This window comes from Protopterus annectens, chromosome 7.part1 (genome assembly GCF_019279795.1).
Source record: "Protopterus annectens isolate FY-2018-M chromosome 7.part1, PAN1.0, whole genome shotgun sequence".
NCBI classification, from domain to species: domain Eukaryota; kingdom Metazoa; phylum Chordata; order Ceratodontiformes; family Protopteridae; genus Protopterus; species Protopterus annectens.
Genome location: NC_056740.1, coordinates 441016280 through 441038057, shown reverse-complemented (window position 1 = coordinate 441038057; position 21778 = coordinate 441016280). Strand labels below are relative to the sequence as shown.

Sequence of the window (21778 nt, the reverse complement as noted above, 5' to 3'; positions counted from 1 at the left end):
GATATTTAAGATCTTAGAGTACTTGCATATGTATTTGGTGACACTATATAGGCTACTCCCAAATAGCCTTGACCTTGGTCACACTTACCATTTGGATAATAGTAACATTACACAGTAGGATTGGTCACTCTTGGTGAGGGCCTTATAGTAGCTGATAAAGAGGGGTTGGTGGCAATGATAACTACTTTATAGTCTGGGCAGAATGGGGCATAGCTAGTAAACCTGTGCCAGACTTCCCCAGGAGTGTATGTGTGTTTGTATATAAATCAAATCTTAAAGTGTGTGTTTGTGTGTGTGTGTGTTTATGTGCGTGTGTGTGTGTATGTGTGTGTGTGTGTGTGTGTGTGTGTGTGTGTGTGTGTGTGTGTGTGTGTGTGTGTGTGTGTGAGCTACTTGGAAAGGGACACAAAGCACTGGTTGGATAGAGAGGGTGCTGGAGGTCTTGGCTTGACCCCTTAGCTGAGATCTTAACCCTATAGCTGTGCCAGTGGGGAGTCTTACTGGGGATCTGGAGAAAGAGGGAGAAACCAGCCCCAGACTGACTGTGATCTCTGTGTGCTCTTGAGGGAAATTGTACTTTACTGTGTGTGTACTTGTCATCCTCCCTATGTGTACATCCCTCACTGGTGCTAGTGGTGAGGATTGAGGCTCCTTGATTACTGGGCCAGTGCAGGGGCATCACAGACATGAGCATTCAAATCTATATATAGCATAGCAGCCATATTAGCGTTCTTTAAACATTTGTAAATTAAGATTAGGTCTCCTGTTAAAAACGTATATACCACCGCATATAAAGACAGTCTTTCAAGGCATTCAATATATAGCAGATATTTATAGCCTACTATCTAGTAAATGTTTTCTAACATCTTTAGCTGTAAGACACTAAACATGCAAAAACATCCTCTGTATTCCATAATAGTTATTATATGTGTTATATATATCTTAAGTCATGCCTGAATATTTTTAGTAGAAAAAACAATGGAGTATGTTCTTAATAAGTCCATAACATTTCTTAACAATGTGTGTCACATTTACATCAAATTTCTAATTCGAATCCACCAATCCTTCATCACATGTGAAAATGTGAAAACATGATGGCCATAGAAATAGAAATATTTCTAATCCTAAAATTTAAGATAGTACATTTATTGGTATTAAAACTCATACCTGTTGATAACAACACTTGTATAAGCTATCTAGATATTTTTGCAATCGGAAGAAATAATTTATAATAGTAACTGGTCATCCAATTTTAAGTTTATCTTCAAACTTCCTCAGCCTCATTGTCTCTGAAGTTGGATATTATGACATTACTAATCCCCATTTGCCTCCTAAGTAGCCTAAAACATGACGTAGCAGGACCACTTGAGCCACTCTTCAGCTACAGCCTCAAAACAAGGTAACTTGTCAAGTGAATGTAAGACCACAACAGTCATCCCTCTTCATAAGAGTGGACCATCTACTAACCCCAGGAACTATGGATACATCATTCTGGCAAGTCTAATATGCAAAGCCATGGAACAAAATATCATGAAAATGATCAGCAAGGTCATTGGCAACCTACAGACACTGGATACATCCCAGTTTGGCTTTGTCAAGGGAACATGTACCTACTTAACCTGGTAGACTTCTTAGAGAGAATTACCATGGTTATGGTTGAGGGGAAATGGTGCATACTACCTACCTTGACCTAGCCAAGGATTTGATATAATACTCCTCTCAGGTATTTTTAGCAAACTAGATATAAATACCTACATAACTCTCTGGATTGCCAGCTGGCTATTAGATAGGACCCGAGAAGTCAAGACTGGTGAGAACATCTCCACCAAGAGACCGGTCAACAGTGATGTGCCCCAGGACTTCTTGTTGGTCCTACTACTGTTTATCATCTACTTTGAGAGATTCATTCTAGGACCTTTGTTATTAGGATAAACCAATCATGATAACAAAGGTCCTAGAATGGATACTTGTGGGAAACCTTTCATCAGAAATTTATAACCAGAGTAGCAGTTCACACTTCTTATTGTCAATCTTCTGTTTAGCTGCCATTGTGACACCCACCTAACTCCATATATGTCAACATCAACTTTCATAAAGGTATTAATGTCTACCATATGGTGTATTGTATCAAAAACCTTTGCAAAATCTAAACACACTGTATTCATTGCTAGGTTTTTATCTAGAGAGCCAATAACCATGAGTATAGCTTGTTCAACCACCCTTGGCTTATACTATGAAGCAGGACTCCATCCCCTCAGTTCTTCAGGTGAAGAGTAAAATACATTAATTAATTAAAAAATAAAAAGCACTTCACTATAATAAGCTGATCAATAAGCAATCAGCTTATTACAGCTAGATCTATGCCCCACCCAGCTCTTCCAATGAGGAGCAAAATTAATGGACATTTCTTCTACAGGTAAAGCAGCCAGGTGGCTGGATGCATGACAAGCCCCACTTCCCTCCTGCTCCAACTATTCAGGTCCTGTTTCTGTGCCCCTGCTCCAACCTTCCTTCAACATAATTGTACATTTTAAACTATATCAAACTATTTGTTACAAATGTAGCAAACAGTTGCTACAGTTTATACCTGCCTACACAGAGTGCTACAGTGCTCAGGTTTTAGTTAAAAAAATATTTTTTTCTTTTGAAATGTAGCAAACTGCTTGCTACATTGTAGCAAGCAGTTGCTACAGTTTACACCACACACGGAGTGATATAGTACTCAGGTTTGACTGCAAATGAAGTACCAGTTTTTAAAAGCCGGTAATGCATAAAAGAAAGATCCGGATTGACTGATTGTGGTGCCCCTCTTGCCCTGCTATTGATGCACTATTGCAAACAACATTCTCATAAAATCTTATCAAATTACTTTTTGAACCTGGAAAAAAAATCCATGTTGATATATGTCAGTATTAAAATTGTGTGCTTAAATGTCAAATATAGTACCCTTTCAAAACACTTGCCCAAGGTACATGTGGTGCTCATTGGACTATAATTTTGCACCATATGGTCTAGTTTCTTTTTGAATTGGGATCATAATCACCTATTTTCATAAATCAGGCACAGATGGTTCACTAAACGTTCTTTGAAAAAGAAACACCAAACAAGGAATCAGTGTCTCAACAATCACTTTCAAAAATATCCATTTAGGCCATGTGTTCCAACTGCAGAACTAGGTTTAATACTTGATAGAGCCTGAATTATGCATTTGTCTTGTAAATTGGAACAAATATCATTTACCAACAAGGGAGACATTTTTTGTGGGTTACTATATGAGGTATTGCTAAAAAAACTATCTGGAAACCATTGCATCAACTCTTTTGCTCTGTAATATAATGCAGATCCTTTTTAACACTATTCCAGAAGTATCATCAAGTCCATAACTTATTAAATGTTCAAATACATCTTTGTTATTATCCTTTGTTTTAGTAGCTAGATTTATTTCATAGCTGAATCTCACGTTATTATTTTAACTATTTTTTTCTAAATTTACCATAATTACTTTTATTTATAACTGTGTGTGATCTTTATAATGTTTCCACTACTGTTCTTTTCTATTCTCTCTTCTCATCTTTGATAACTTTATATTATAAGATAATTTGCTAATTACCCTATTCCTAGGCTTAAGCCATGTTGGTACATAATGTTTTATTAAATCATTAAATCTCTTTCCAGTTCCATAATTGGATATCAACATTTATTAAATTAAACCAGGCTGATGTGATTATTTTCACTAATTCCCTTTAACTGATACTGAATTGAAAACTGAAACCTCAAAAATAACTCACAAGGGATCCAATGTCCCTAGCTGATGTCCGGCACTACTAGCATTTAATTTCAGTCCTTGACCTACTTATGTAACATCCAAAACATTTTACTTCATGGATAATTATTTAGTAGTTGTGAAAAATAATTTATTATACTGTTATTAATGTATTTATAGATTTTAATTGATGCAGTAGAGCCTGTCCAATCAATTTTAGGACAATTGATATCACCTGCAATGATATCAACATTGTTCTAAAAGCATTTCTAATTTGTTGTAAGAATGTATCAACTTCCTTAGAAATATTTGGTGGATGATGGGATATGCCTACTTCACAAATGAATCTCCTGTGTATCATTTTTGCTATTAGAAATCCGGTCATTTCATCACCAAATTTTAATGCAGAGTTATAGTTAAAATAAAAAATTGATATCTCTCCTCCCCTTGACCAAGTCTAAAAATATGATGCCCTGTAAACCCTGGTATAGTTAATGGTTTCCTGTTATTACCTTAAGAAGTCTCTCTAATTAGTAGTTTATCATTGTTCTATACAAACTAACTTCTAAACAAACTAGCAACTTGCTACAATAACATTGCCCACTTCGCCACTGGTAACCCTTTTAGAACCCATCACTGCCACAATTTGAAACACTTAGGCTGGCTGGAACTACAAAACTGTCTTATTATCTCACAACTTACTATTGCCCACAAATTACTGTACCAGCCTACCAACACCCCTATACTTTCACAACTTTTACTCCCTTATAACAATCTTACCTCTCTTCGTTCCTCTTGTAAACTTATGACCAAACCCATAAAGGCCCACAACGTAGCTGGTGACTCTCTTTTCACCAATACTGTAGGAAGAGCATGGAATTTGCTGCCCAAGGAGTTAACTCTAATCTCATCCTTACCTCTTTTCAGACAACATATCAAACTGTACTTCCAAAACCACTGGCTTTGTTCTTGTAGTACTGCAGGCTAACTTCCGTCTCTCCACCCTCTCTTTTCCTTTTACCCTTCTTTTGCTTATTAATTAGCAACTACCCTGTTTCTTTTCCCTTGCTGTCCCACTATGCTCTGACCTACTTCTCCCATCTCTCCCACCTCCTCCTGACTGTCTTCCTTCTTTTCCTCTCTCTCTTCCTAACCCCTGCCTCTTCCCTTTTATTCATCTTACATTCTCCTTCTACTACTCTACCCTTCTGAGCTTTAACTGTTATCCATATGGTAAATGCCTTATTGCATAACCTTTATGTACTAGGTAAAATGCTTTGAAACTGACCAAACATTATGTATGATATTAAACTGTTTGAGTTCCTTAATGTATGTTGATTTTATTAACAAAATTGATTTATATTTCTATTTTTATTGTACTCTTTATTAACAATATGTCTGTCTGTCATTATTATGTTACGTGTGGAGCTTTTCTCCCCGGGCCTCTACTGAAAATGGACATATATCCAGCTAGACTAGCCCGGTCAACAAATGTAAAATAAAATAAAAATAAAAATCAACTGAATCATCTGATATAGTATCCTTTAGTCCCACAAGTTATTGTTTAAGCTATGAGCATTTGTCATCAGGCATCTTAATGTGGTATTATTTGAGTTAAGGAAGTTATTGGATCAACTCTAAAAAATTCTTAATCAGTTTTATTAGATGTACCCCCATAACTCTATTGTTCACACAACTCAAATGTAGCTTGTCCTTAGTGAAATATATAGTCTTGTCATCAAAAATTTCCCCAAGCAAAATTACATGTATTCAGTTTAATAATGTCTTATGCCTTAAAAAAACTATAAGGGACCTTGCCTAAATTCTTATACCTCCTTGAAAATGAGGTGCTAGGAGAATATCACTAAAGTCCTAAAGCTACTGCAGTATATGTCCTACATGATACTAGTGTGTAATAGCAGTAGTCTATGTGTAAAGCCTGTGGGTCTTTAATTGTTAGTGGTGTGCACACTTACAAGAATACAGCAGTCCCTTATCCTGTCCCTCTTCTCATTCCCCAAAGTTATTGATTCTTTCACACACCCATATTACTGTATTCAAATAGAATTTCAGCAGGTCCACTGTGTTACTTTAAATCACTAAATCTACAACTTACTTTGTGGTCTCTTGTGTGGCACTGACCTGCTGCATAATTTAGCATAATTTAGCATAATTGGTAGATATTTTTTCTGCCTCTTTGGTGCTCTGCTCTGCCTTGTCGGTTCAACCCACTCGGTTTGTCCTCGCTATGCTGGGGCACACAGCTCCCCTACCCTACTCCCAATTCCCACACATCCCAACTATCCCTATTATTATATTTAAACACATCCACACCCACCCAACCAACAACCAATCCCATCACACTACACCTACCATTACCAAATCCTATTACTACACTATACTGATCTGCTCAGCATCCTTGCTCAAAGACCTACATACCATTACCCAAGATTCCTTATCTGTTGAAACGTGGTTGACCAACTCCCAACTCATTCTAAATCCCAATAAAACAAAACTTCTTCTCTTCTGCCCAACTAGGACTACCTCATCATCCCTAAGCTTTCACATCTTCTCCAAAAATAAAATAATAATTACCCCAACAACCCAAACCAAATTGCTAGGTGTTGTAATCGACAATAACCTGAAATTTGGCATTCATATAATCCAAACCATTAAAAAATTCCATAAGAAACTTGGTCTCCTATATAGAAACAGCAAATTTCTGACAAACAGTACAAAAGTCACTATTGCTAGAACACATCTATTGTCAAGTCTCTTATATGCCTCCCCAATCTTAACCAACCTCCACAATACCAACCTTGCCAAATTTGAAGCCTGTTACAATAACATTTCCAAGTTTGCCACTAATGCCTCATGCAAGTCACATCACTGTTTATCAGTTAAGCAGCTCAAGTGGCTTGAACTTCCCCAACTCTTTTGCTTTAATCAACTAACCTTTGCTCATAAAATACTCTATCAATCAGAAAACAATCCCTGCTCTCAAAGATATCATACAAACCTATTCCATGTCAAGATCCCTTCTCTCTAGCAACAAACTACTTCTACAAGTCACTAAAGCAAAGAAATCAGTAGGAGAACCACTTTTTTCCAACTACACTTCCAAACTGTGGAATAACCTACTTAACTCACTAGCGGCTAATACTTTATCGGTACAATTTAATGAACTCCTAAAAATACACCTTACAAATTCCTGGCTCTGCACTTGCATCTCTCCTGGATAGCCCATTTTTCTTTTCCACTCTATCAGTTTCTTCCAACCCTCCCTATAAGTTATATTTGACAACTATTGGAAGGTTTTCTGTTAACTGTACATACTTGTATGTATATATTCAGTATATGTCTGCACCTGTATACTTCAATACTGTGCTTGGTATTCACTCAGTAACTGTCTTTGACATAATTACTGTTACTCTAATTATGTTATTCAACCATTGTTTTCTATGTAGTTTATTTATGGAGCTTTTCTTCCCAGGCCTCCACTGAAAAAGGACATGTGTCCAGTTGGATTTTCCTAAGTAAACAAATGAAAAATAAATAAAATAATAAACAAAGACTAATTGAAAGCTAAAAGTTTTATTCAAACCTATTATATCTCTCACAGCGATATGAAAGGAATCATCATTTGTCATTATTTCATCACTATAGCCCCCACGAAAATAAATACATTATAACTCAATCCATTATTGTATATATTTTTAATACCATCCCTTATATTGACCATCTTACATCTCCTCAGGTATGATACGGTTACTAACTTTCCATTCACTTTGGGTTTAGTATTTCTCAAACTTCTCAACATTGAGTCACCAATAATTAGAATTCCCTTCATAATTTTTTAATTCATTTCGTCTAATAGAACATGTATTGGAATTGCTAAAATTGCAAGCTTCGTCTTCTTGCTCAGTTAAATATAGTGAATTTATTCCTAGAGCCCTTCGTCAACATTTTAGTAACTTGAGTCATATCATCTTCTACTGATAGCTCTTCGACCTCACTCCACAAATGTTTGTTACACAGTACAGCATAATTTTTACTAGCGTTGGCCTAGAAATATCATTAACTTGTTTAGAAAAGTCTTCCTCCACTTGATCAAAACCTTCCATAAGATTTTCCTGACTTAAAATAGCATCTTGTTACCCAATATCAATGATCACATCTACATGAGTACGTATATCCACCTGCACAATAGCACTCAAACTAAGACAATATCCTAAATTATAATTTTCAGTTTGAGTATGCCTGACAAACAATTTGGAGGTACTTTTGAAGTCAGATTTTTTCATCTACTTGAGTGAACTTACAGCTGTATGCAGATACTGCCTGAATTGCTGATTTTTGTTTAATTTTTAACATTTGGAAAGAGGTTGTTTTGTTCTTCATCGTTTGCTGCTTCCCTTTCCTGACAATTTTAACAACACTCATTATTACGGTTCTCATACCAAACATCAGGCACTTTACACATTTAATTAAATATCCTCTTGCAAGTAAATCATTAAGGCAAAATTCATCCATATGATACATTTTAAATAAACAATTAGAGTTTAAACCTCTATAAGTATGGCAACTATGGTCTAAGTATCTAACTAACTTAAAAGATAATACTTTTTACTTTAATTACTATTTTTACATATACTGTGGCTCTCAATGCCCAACACACTTAAAAGGCAAAGATGTGAAAATACATCTTTATGTCTTCTCATATATGCGAAATGCATCTGCTTTTTTGCATTCGCCTGTAGGGTGTACTATTTATACTTTTGCTGTTTCTGTATCTCTTGTACACAAACAAACACACACAGACACACACACACACACACACACACAGACACACACACACACACACACACACACACACACATACACACACACGCAACACACACAAACACACACACACACACACACACACACACACACACACACACACACACACACACACACACACACACACACACACACACAGACACACACACATACATACACACACACACACATACACACATCTTTAAAGAAATGTAATTTTGTAGTCCCTAAGCAGTAAAAAACAGAGAACAACTGAAAAGTAATTTTTCCTCAGTCTTTAAAAAGACAGTTAAGAGAATATATGCTGACAACCAAGTAGAGTAGCATTTATTTGCCTTAAAATGCACTCTGTCTTTTCTAGCAATAAAAGGCATATCCCATCCAATCAACAAAATAAAGCTGAGGAAGCTGGTACAGCTGATTGAATATCAGTTGTTTGAAGTGTACCAGCTTTGTCAATGCAATATCGCAGTACAGAGGGGAATGGGGAATATGCCCTTTTCCCCACTGTAATGTGATCGATATATATATATAAAACGTTATCATTGGGAATGGGGGCACAGATTTGTGTGTGTGTGTTCGAGGTTTGGATGTTTTGTGGAAATGTATATATTTATATATATATATATATATATATATATATATATATATATATATATATATATATATATATATATATATATATATATATATATGTGTATATATATATATATATATATATATATATAGCGAGAGAGAGAAATAGATAAATATAGATATATAAGGGTTATGTAAAAATAATTAACACTTAAATATTAAATTGCTAAGTATCAAAAAACAAAACTTATTTTCTTTTGCATCCCCCAAACCCCTACAGCTTATATATACCAACTCCTGGATCACACAACAGTAGAAAAAGGCAAATTCCAAGTTTTCAATATTGTGCGTTATGGATATTTTGTGCCAGATACAGCTTTTAGATATTCCAACTTTGGATCAAATGAATTGCATTCATATCTATCTGTCTATCTATCTATATATCTATCTATAGGGTCTATATAAGAACATCAAATGATTAAAATCGCAAACACCCTAAACAGCGAAAATGACAGACCTCAAAGTACTTTTTTGAGATTGCAGTACAGTGAAGATCAGAATATTTGCCCTTTCCTCGCTGTAGTGCGATCTCAGAGTTGGAATATATATTTAGTGGGGGGGTGTAGGTACGCAGCCCTCCACAATAATGAGTTTGAAATCCAGCATTTTCACTCTTTAGAGCATTCACGATTTTAATCATTCAATGTTCTGACATAGACCCTATCTATCTCTCTATCTATGTATCTTTCCCTCTACATACATTTCTAAAATTAACTGATGTTACCACAACCCTCCCACTTTAACAAAATGTGATTGTTTCACTACTATATTTCCAAAAATAAATATACCACAGTGCTACAGTCCTCTGAAATTGATGAAAAATAGGATGACATTATGTGCTGACCTTCACAGAGATCACAGCATCACTTAGCCTGCTGCCACCTTTTCTTCAGTCTATCTTCAGTCTCTCCTAATTCTCCTATCCTTTTTGCCAATATTATTATTATTATTATTATTATTATTATTATTATTATTATTATTATTATTATGTAACAACTCCAAATGTATTATTTTTTCTGTCTTATTCTCTTCAGTGCAGAGCAATGGTTTATCTACAATCCTTTGTAATGTTAGTCATTAACTTAGTCGTTAACTTACTAATTATGTATGTACTTTTTTAAATCACCTGGACTGTGTTTGAAAATAGGCAAATGTTGATCGGTACATTAATCCAGTAAATAAAAATAAATATAATACAGTACAATACAATATAATATAATACTAAAAAGTCAGCTCAATGAAAAACAAGTGAATGGGATATATTGGGCCTAATCTCATTTTGTAACAGTATGTTCCTAAAATCCAAAGTATGACCTATTTCATTTACTATACCCTAGACTATCATATATTACATATATATTACAGATGACAAATATTACTATTTGATAACTTAAATTATGGCACAGGATGGCAGCCTGGGAAGTGCCCAAATGTGGTGTAGGATGAGCAATTTAGAGTCAGTCAATGTTCATTAGGATTCTTGGATCACACAGGTGGAATCATCCTTCAACAAAGTCAGAACAGCCTCAGAGTTAACTATAAGAAGAGGGATGCAGGAGAGGGCGCCCTTTGGATATAGTAGTGATGATTGTGCCCCATAAAACAAGCATTTTCAAACTCCTCTCCAAACTGTTTCAAAATGGAATTCAAAGTAAAATTTGTCAGATGGATGTCGTAATCTACTACATTACAATAATCTATATTTTTAGAAGAATGATGACAGATTTCTCGTATTATAAAATTATAAAATATCAAGATTATATTACAAATAAATCATGAATTATATGTCTTTCAATTCATAGTCACAAAAATGCATAGTCAACTTATTTGTTTCTGTAAACTTTTTTAATGGAAAACTCCATGGAAAATAGTTCATATTTTTACATTTTATAGCATACAATTGTATATACATAATCAGGAACTACAAAACACTGGACATTTAAGAAAAAAATCTACAATTGCTGTATACAAATGCATAGCTGCATGTTTCTTTTACAGAATATGTATATAGCTTCACCTATGACTCTTTGAGTTACAGCTGAGTGAGGAATCAGCTCATCAAGCACAATTAGTTGGGAATTCAACTGGATGAAAATCTTAAATATAAGCACTTTTATCATGAGGTAAACCACCCTGCATCCCCTCATGGGAGGGTCTCCCACATACATATACACAACAACTCCATATTTCCACCAATATAAAACAAGGGAAATATATGGAAACAAATACTAAAATGCTGGGGCACATAGAAAACACATCAGCAGTAATTTCCAAAGGAAAACAGAAATTGGAGAGTTGAACTCAACCAGCTAGAACCTTGTCCAGTTTGCACTCGATGAGGTATAGGGAAGCCATGTATATGATGTGATGTGCACCATAGGCTGCTATGGTAACAGAGTTCAAAGACTGGAAAGTAGAAACTGACCTATTGTCCAAATCACTCTGAGAACATATAAAGACAAATAATACAACAAACACATAAAGGAAATGATAAGAATACTGAAACACTTCAAAAGAAAACTACAATAACATTTTGCTATATTTCACATTGTGCATTGTCCTTCAACCACACTTCTAAGTCCTTTATTGTTTACTATATGATTCAGTAGAATTTCAAGCAAAGTGGTATTCCCCCAAAATATGTTCAATTAAAACTCTCTGTGCATATGTTCCAACTAAACTCAGTATATATATTGTTTTAAAATGCAGAGTGGAGGACATTGCTATTATTATAAATATATCTTAAAGACTATGCTCCAAAATTATTCTGTAGAAAATATAAGACTCACAGGGGAATCAAGTGGTTTAAAAGCACATGAATCTAGTTGCATCAGTAATGCAATATAAAATATCTAAACACGTACTGCTTAATATATATATTTTCCTGAGTGCTTGTCCCAGAAAGGGAAACGGTTGCACCACATTCTGAACTACACAATATAAACAGTTCTATGAGTTCTTCTGTGGAATCTTTATTGTAACAGTCTTGGTTTCTGTGTACTCCCTCAAGCTGTATTCACCCCTGGAAAAAAAAGATATATATATAATATATTAGATATCATCCACATATTCAGAAATTAATTTTATCAAGTAACATTTATCAATATACACTAAAAAAATCCTCACCAAAAGACACAGAGCTGTATCTGGATTCTTTAGGCTAAATGAAACAATGATTTCATCTATTATGTTATTTTAACTATTTGCTAACCAGTTAGGTTAACTAAGAATCAGACATTTTTTCAGCAAAGACCTGGGCTCCATAAAGAGCACACAATAAATGCATGAATAATAAAACAATATGAGCAGTAAATTCCTCAAAGTATACAAAACTGTGAGTTGAAATTATAGACAATGCATATTAACAAGGACCTGTTATCGGGCAGGCTTTATAATGCAAATAAAATAGACAATGCACATCATAAAATGTTAACTTAAATAATAATATGTATGATTAACAGGTACCTATATTAAGGTACATTATGGAATAAAAAAGCAATGCATTTGGGAGTCAAGTAGTTCTGACAATTGCTTCTTAAACACCTGCATTTATTTTCCAGAAATGAATGCTCCTTTAGTATAGTTTGTAACCTTCTGTTGTATTCTGTGCACAGATATTACATGGTGGTTGATTCAGCTAACTGCCCACTTTTAGAAAGCGCACTTTCCCCTATTTGTCAGTTTAAAAAGTGGTCTATTCAACATGAGTGAATTATTGTTGGTGATAACAGATGGGCTGTCTGATAAATAGGCTTGACATGAGAAGAATTAGATTAGAACTTTCCTTAAAGAAAATACATTTTCTTCCCTCTCTCTTTCATTCCTCCGTGTTTCTTCCTTCCCTCTTTGTTCCCTCATCCTTTCTTTCTGCCTTCCTGCTTTACTTACAAGTTACAGATAGCTACTTTCAAAGATAAACAGGCACCGTATATGCTAAATAACATTCAGAGCTACATGCCTTGAACCTGGAGTTAGACGTGTCAACAAAGAGTATGTGCTGGTTGTCATAAGCTGAGTCATTTAAGTGACTTGGCATTTATTGATGCACCTCTGTCCTTCAACTGCCTCTAATTTTCCTGAATCACAAAGTACTTGCACTTGATTGTTCACAAGTGATTATGCAATTGTAACCTCTGACCTGCAGTGGGAGAAAACTTTTTGCTTGACATAGACAAAAGAGAAGATATTAATTAACCATGAATATTCCCATTCATAACTCATTTCTCTGACTGTTAGACTATACAGTTAGAACAGTGTGACTTAACAAAGGCTCACACAGCATTTATTAGTTTGATTATTAGCTGAATAAAGCTTTAGCTGTTACAATTCACAGTAACAAATAACTGAACAAGTCATGACAAGACTTATCTCACTCATATAAATATAATCTTGAAATGAAGGAATATCTTTCTCCTCAAAATGCCAGAAATTCAGTTGACGACACCACTAATAAATAATACAAGGTAAATATTTTAAAGAGTTTCTAGCTTCTTATTCCCAAGGTACTTTTTACTGAAGGTCCAACTTAACTGTTTAATTTTTTTTTGTCCCACATTTTAATACTCCTCTGCATGCAACCTTCCTACTTTATAGAAAATGACGCTATTAAATTTCAGGTACATTCCAAATGGCAAGTTTATATTCATCATATTCTGTCTTTTCATTTTGCTAGCATAATTTAAAGCAGTTATCTTCTTTGGTTTTTGAAGTACAAAATTATGATCTTTCAACTAATTTGATGTGCATATTTTATTTTTGTGTCAGTTTTTTGGGGGGGCTCTCATTCCCCCACTACCTTCCACAGGCAGTCAGCCTGTTCATTCCCTATCACCAGGATGAGGGTCAGTTGGGAGGGATCATCATTCATACAGCCATCAGGAAGATTTGTGGATTTTTCTTATTTTTTTCTCCCTAACCCAAATGTACACACACATGCTAAGTTATCGTGGAGGGATGGGCAATGCTGAACCCATTCTCTCATTTCTGCAAAGTAAAATTCCTCCAACCAGCCCTGCCCTCTCCCATATGGCACAAATGGTGGTTTCCCCAGCCTCTGCCAGGTAAAGCCCACTGCCCAATGTGCCCACAAATGTTATGTTCCCCCTCTTACCATGAGTGGGTTGAGAAAGCCATGTTCCTTCACACTTTTCCTCAATACTCCTCAACTGTCCAGATTTTCGAAGAATGTCCAGATTTTTACTTCATGTTTTTGGTCAGACCCTTATAAAATATGTGGATTTCTGGAATGAGAAGAGGCTTCTCCACAATGATGTCTGAGCCAATGTTATTGCAAGCGGCTATTTATCACTGTATCACACAAAGAAATGACTTGCCTATGATGAGTGGAATGAATAAGTGGGAAGTTGGAAAATGGATTGATTTGTTTTATTTAATTAAATTAGAAATATCACAAATGATTTCCTTCCTTTCATTTACAAGACACTAGAGCACAAGAAATCAGCTATATCACTGAGTTTTCACATGTGTATAGTTAGATGTGGCACTGAGGAAGAGAAAACATGAGAAGTGATATGTGGTAACAAAAACTTTTCTACATCAGTTATGGGAGTACTTCAAATATGATTTTGTCAATTTCAAACATGTGGCATTGAGGGGTTGCAAATCTTCCCTCAGTCATGTATCCTGAAGTTATAAGGACTTAACTGAATGGATGGGGCATCGAACCCGTGCAACGATAATTTGTAAAAAAAATATCAAGAATACACTAAGCACTAAGAGAGTAAATGCCAACAGGACCAGGCCCAGCATGGACCTCTGGAATACTCTGCTGTTGACCAGTGCCTTGGTAGTGGTTGTCTCACCAATCCTGAATTCTTGGGTCCTGTATGTGAGCCAGCCAGCAAGCCAGCAATTTATGTAAGTATTTACGTCTAGCTCAGAGAGCTCGTCAACAAAACCTGATTGTGATGTTGTACTGAATGTCTTAGCCAGGTCAAGATACATGGTATACACTGTTTTACCTTCATCCATTGCCTTGCTGACCCTCTTAAAAAAGTCTTCCATTTTAAGTAGGCATGACCTTCTCTTAACAAATCCAAACTGGGATGGGTCTAGTGTCTGTCAGTTGCCAATGTCCCTGTTTATCATTTCCATGATAATTCATTCCATGACTTTGCATATTAAGCTTGTTACACTGATGTGTCTGTAGTTCCTTTTCCTTGGGTAAGATAATAGTCCACCCTTGTAGAGGAGAATGACTGCTGTGTTCCTCCATTCACTTGGAACATAGCCAGCTTCAATGCTGTAAATGAAGAGTGCCTCAAGTGGTCCTGATAGGTCATGTTTTAGAATGTTCAGAAGGTAACCAGGGATGTTGTCAAGACTCAAGGATGCAGTGTTCTTGGCTTTAGTGAGTGCTGCCAGCACCCAGTCCCTGCTGATAGCTGGGGAAAGTATGTCAGAGGGAATTTCACCTGGTGGAGCTGGAGGGGAGATGGGGTGAAGTCTTTGCTAAATTTATCAGGCAGTAGATTTGCTAAGTCACCCTGATCTGTGAAGGTGGTACCATTCACCACCAGTTCAGCACACTGCTGGGTGTTACCTCTAAGATTATGGACAGCTGAAGAAGGCCTTGTGATTGTCCTTAGACTGCGGGACTATCCTGACCTCATAGTTGGCCTTGTTGACTTAATTGCACCTCTTAATTTCTTGTTTAGATGTTTAAGAGAGCACTTAACTTTAAGGGAGCTGCTCTTCCTAATTTTGGTCATGAATTTTCTTTTATTGTATACCCTATTTAGCTGAGTATTTCCACAGTGGGGTTTATTTTTAGTCTTTGTTTGGGTTTTAGTGTTTGTTTTGGGTTTATATCTGGTAAGAACAGCAGCCTCTGCACAGCCATTCACATAGATTCATAGGTGTTTATTATGCTAACCACCACAAGGGACTTTTTAAGCCTAGCCATGCATCCCAAATCTCTAACAAGTTCTGGTACATTTGATAAGTGTAAGCAGGGTCTTGCGAGATTAAACATTTACAAACCGGGGTCTAGGAGATGAAACATTTACAGGTTGCCTGTGTGCAATAGAGACATAGGTGCCAAGCCAAGGATGAATTTCCTGTTCCTCATCCAATTGTAGAAGTTACACTTGAATTAAGTTAGGGAGGAACTCTGCTTCGCATGGATGAGGAGCCTGTTCCAGAGGCAGGATAGTCTCTGGGGTAGATATCTGTCTCTCCAGCAGATCTTATTTATATTACAGGCAAGGTTTAAGTCTTTAGAATGAGTAATTCTGGTGCAGTTTGTTTTGTGGATATGCAGGAGGTCTATCAGAGTGTGTGCCAGGCATAGATCTCCCCTCAACAGCCTGTAGGAGACAGAATTCAGCGATAGGGCCTTAAGTCATTCTGTATAGGACATTTTACTTACGCTCTGTATTCTTTTAGTGAGGAACCTATGTGGACGTTCCAATTGTTGGATATGCCTGATTACGTACATACCAAAGGGGGCATTGTATTCAATGACAGGTCTGATGAAAGCTGAATACTGTGGAACAATGACTTCCTTGGACCTAGATGACATACCTTTGTTTATAAGTTGAGCAACATAAAATGATTTTCTCTCTACCATAGAAATGTGATGGTCAAAGGCTAGATTATTGTCTATGTGTGTCCCTAAGTCCCTAACTACTGTGTCAGCTCTAATGGTGTTGTCAATATGATAGTTACCAGGTGTGAATGACTTCCTGAAGGATACTATTATGTATTTCCTGGCATTTAGTCTTAGTCCATGGCTCTGACACCAATTGTTTGACTTTGTCCCTTCCTGGAGAACCTTTGTGCCATTGTGGGATTCAATGACAGCTCCTAATTTCCAATCATCTGCAAATTTAGTCATCCAGAGACCACTGACATTGGCCTTGACTTCAGAGAAGTAAATACCAAAAAAGATTGATTCCTTAGGGACTCCACTTCTGACTGGCCTCTTTGTAGAGGTGGAATCCCCAATTCTAACCTCATGTTTGTATGGGGACTCTGTAAATAATTCCTCATAGGTAGTTAGGGGAGCCATTCATTTTGACAAACTGTAATTTTATAGGATGTAGTTTACCTTAGAATAGTTCCTAACTGTTTGAGTTTTAGCTGTATTTTCAGGGCTGAGTTTTACTTCAAATGAAACAGCTTTGTAATCCAACCTCGCTAATGAGGATTTGACATGGGGGGAGGTTCAATGTTCTCCCATGCTGGTGATTACCAGATCCAGTATGTCTGATCCTCTTGTTGGAGTGTGCACTATCTGTTCCAGGAGGGTTGTGTTAATATAGTCCAGGAAGCATTGTGCCTGTGAGTCTGAGGCAGTGTAAATTTCCCAGTCTAGAGAGGCCTAGTTAAAGTCACCTATGAACAGGGTGTTTGGCTGAACGGTGAGCACCTCTAGTAGCTTTTGGTAACAGCTGAGAGATTCATAGATGGTGGCCTGTAGCTGGCCATTATATGGAGATGGACCTTATCTATGGTGACTTGTACATGAATGAGCTCCATGGTATCATGCTGTTTAATCAAGCTGGAGGTATTTTTTTGCTACTACAGATAATGACACCTCCACAATTGGTTCCACTCTGTGCTGGTGTTGGTCTAAATATGTGGAAGTTACTGTTGGAGTACTTTCTACAGCTTAAGCCAAGTTTCAGTCATGGCAGAGATCTCCGCATTCTGCAGAGTGAGGAGGCCTTGAAGGGTGTGGAGTTTTTTCTTTAGCTCCAGGCATTGAGCAGCAATACCATAAGGCTGCTTGTAGACTTTTTCACATTGTTGGTAGTTTTGTCTTTTTGGCATTGCCTAACAAATACTCTGAGAGGGTGGATAAAGTTTAAGCCAATATCCAAAAGCCTAGGGGAATAGCTGCAGCCCATCCTTGGCAAAGCAACATGATCTTTTGACCATGTTCTCATTGGCTGACAGATATTGGATCCCCCTGGCGTGACTCCAGAAACTAAGCCAATTGATAAAAATCAATAATTTTATGTAAATAATGTGTCATCATCCTTTGCAAAAGTAGAATGCTGTTCAGTGTAACCCTTATACCTATCTGTGATACATATTCCAAGAGATCCAATGTGTCTCTTTTCATATAGTCCAGTGAGGTACATCTCGGGTCATTTGCATCCCCATGGACTATGATATAATCATATTGGTACTTGGGGTGCAGTAACTTGAGAAAGTGTGTGTGATATTGTGTATCTTGTCTCCATATAGGCAATAAACTATTATCTTCTCCTTGTCTAACCTAGTGAGTGGGGCATCTCTGTGTTGCAAAATGTAGTCCCCAAAGACAAGAGTATAAGGTAAAGAATAGGCTTGCCTTATGGGCTTTGCTCTTGGGAACCATTGGTTGTAGGCTTATGTAGGATGTTTGGTATTGCTTTTCGTGTGTGCTTTAGTGATTGCTAAGGACCAGTCTGGCCTTAGGTGACTTTGGAGGTCTTTGAGACTTGGGAAGGTTTCTTTTTTCACAGTGGGTTGTGGTATGGGATACAGGTATATGATGGGATGAAAAATGACAATGTAGAGTAACTTATAAATGACAGTATCCATGACTGTACCATCTGTCGGTCAGAAATCCAAAGTAGTGGGCTATTGTCAGTGGAGGAATGATCAATGTTCATCATGAGAACAGTGATTTATTGTATTTATCTGCATTTGTCAAACATGGTGAAACTATGAAGTAATGTATAAGATGAGTGGCATGTATGGAGGCAGTACTTGGATGACCAACTTACATTGTCCTTCTCCCCAACTCCTCTGGTCCCTAAGATGCATTCATATGTGCTTAAAAATAAACTCACTGCACACCTTAACTTGATACGTAGTATGTAAATCTAAAATACTTTTTTTGTCAATTTTGATTATCTAATGCATCTCTTTTCCAGTCTAATACTTGGGTTACACATCCAATGTAATGGAATTCATATCAAACACAGCAAACCACATTTCCGGGACAGTCAATACAACACATAAAAAGAAGAGTTTCCCTTATACTTGAAACACAGATGGCAAATAAAAGTGTTTACTGCAGCTCTGAAAAACAAATGAACTCCATAGAGTGGTATATCTATACAACCAGAATTCTCATACATTCACTTAAACAGCATGTTTATAAAACAACACTCAACCTTTCCAAGTTTAACCTGGAAATGTTCATTACTATCTTATCATCTATTAACTGGAACTTCCTAAAATTCTTCCCTTCAGTGATGCTGTAAATGAATTCAGTACAACTTTCTTGAATATCCTAAATAGCCTTGCACTTTCTAGAAGGAAGAGACTAAAAATAAGTAATATAATTTGGCTGTACTAAATGAGCAGAACGTTAATGCAGGACAGCGAAAAAGCAAGTATGGCAAAAATATAAAACACCGCAATATCTTGAAAACTTGGGAATGCCTTGCAATCATACTAAAAACCAAACTTATGAAGACAAAAAACTATGAATACTTTCAGAATAATAGTAAACACAACTCTAAAAACTCTGAGCATGCATTAAAGAAATCTTGCATCCTGGCCATAAACTCAATCCTAACTTCTCTATAAATCATTACTCGAAACCATATTACAGTTCAACTCCTATTTCAAAGATAGTATAGCATCTCAAACCAAGGATTCCCCAACATCTAATCCTAACCCTGCCCAGCAGCCACGTATCACCACGTCCACTTTCACCTTCAAACCTGTGCCACATCCTATATAAAACTACTCTTAAACAAGCTCAAACCGTGCTCTACTTCAGCTGATGAGCTTCCTGCGAGTACCTTAAAATAGCAGCCAATAGCATTACCTATTCAGTCTCAAACCTTCTAAATAGATCAGTCCAGGAATCATCCACTCCCTCCCTCCCTCTGGAAAAGTTACACATTATTCCTCTGCACAAAGGAGGAAGTCTAACAGACATTATTAACTTTAGATCTATAGTAATCTTATCCCCGCTCTCCAAAATACTCAAAAAATGTATTCAAAAGCAATTGCTAAACTATCTGCTGCAGAACGAGCTCCAATCCCCTACACAATATAGCTTTTCCTCCTTCATAGGACTAACACTGCCCTTCTACCCTATACAGATACCGTCAATAAACTAGACATAATGACAAACTAATCTCTTCCTTATTTCTAGACCTGTCTAAAGCCTTAGACACAATTTGTCACAGCAAACTTATATTTCAAATGTAGTCATTAGGGTTCCCTCAGCCCAGCCTTTTATGGTTCAAAATCTACCTGTCCAGTAGGTATCAGTCGGTAAAATGGCACTCCACACTCTCTCCTTACCTCCCGATCACCACCGGTGTACTACACGGCTCTATCCTTGGACCCCTCCTCTTTAACATTCTCACCAACAACTTCCATACATCCACACAACAGGCCTCCTTAATACAGTATACATATGGCTGCACACTCATCTAAACATCTGACAATGTGGCACACTTCCAAAAATTACTCAGGAAGCTTTAACAGCAACTGAAACATTGGTCTGTAACTCACAACTCATGATAAAACTCTAAAAAAAAAAAACTACTTTTCCCCCAAATCTCTCTCATAAACAAAATGTAAAGTTCTCTCTCTTGATAATACAACTAATGAAGTCACTTTTCATAGTAAATTATTACGGATAATATTGCATAATAATCTTCAGTTTGACCTTCTTATACAAAATTGCATAAGAAAAACTCATCAAGAACTAGGGATGCTTTATAGAGCCAAAAATGTTTTCACTGATGCAACTAAAGCTGCACTTGCCATTACTTATCTCGTTCCCACATTTCTTTATGGTGCTCCTAGCCTTGCTAACCTCCAAGTATCACAAAAATCAAAACCTGAACAATACTAAAACAAAGTTCCTAAATCTGCACCAAAACTCCCTTTTAGAACTCACTAGTGTATAGCACTATAAAGCCTAAATTGGTTAGAACTATCCTATCAACTAACATATACACAGCTTTCTAACCACCTATAAAACAATCCAGCATCCATCTGCTTGCCTGAAACTAAATAACTTTCTACACAACTTTGTTCCCAGTCAGTCAGTATGAGCCAGTGACCAAAAACACCTATCTTTCCACAAACCTATCAAATCTGCATTGTCTGCACTCATATCAGGTTGCTAAGGCCTGGAACTCCATACTATATCCATCAGGTCTACACACTCACTTGTATTCTTCAAAACCACTCTGAAAGACATCCTAGCCAAAAGCCTGTTCTGTTCTTGCTCAACACTCATCATCATCATCTTCTTTCGGCTGTTCCCATTAGGGGTCGCCACAGCAGATCATCTGCTTCCATTTCTTCCTGTCCTCTGCATCATGCTCTTTCACACCAACCACCTGCATGTCCTCTCTCACCACATCCATAAACCTCATCTTAGGCCTTCCTCTTTTCCTCTTACTTGGCAGCTCCATCCTTAGCATCCTTTTCCCAATATACCCAGCATCCCTCCTCAGCACATGTCCAAACCAACGCAATCTCGCCTCTCTTGCTTTGTTTCTAAACTGTCCAACCTGAGCTGACCCTCTAATATACTGATTCCTAATCCTGTCCATCCTAGTCACA

General features: G+C 36.7%; 1 protein-coding gene across 1 annotated transcript in view; it reads right to left on the bottom strand.

The window, feature by feature from the left end:
* Positions 1-11046: 11046 nt before the first annotated feature.
* ALDH1A2 (aldehyde dehydrogenase 1 family member A2) overlaps positions 11047-21778 on the bottom strand; it is a 445853-nt gene continuing 435121 nt past the window's right edge. The window contains exon 13 of the mRNA XM_044078904.1: positions 11047-12242. Coding sequence (XP_043934839.1) covers positions 12170-12242 — 73 coding nt within the window. The 3' untranslated portion in view covers positions 11047-12169. The remainder of the gene's footprint in view (positions 12243-21778) is intronic.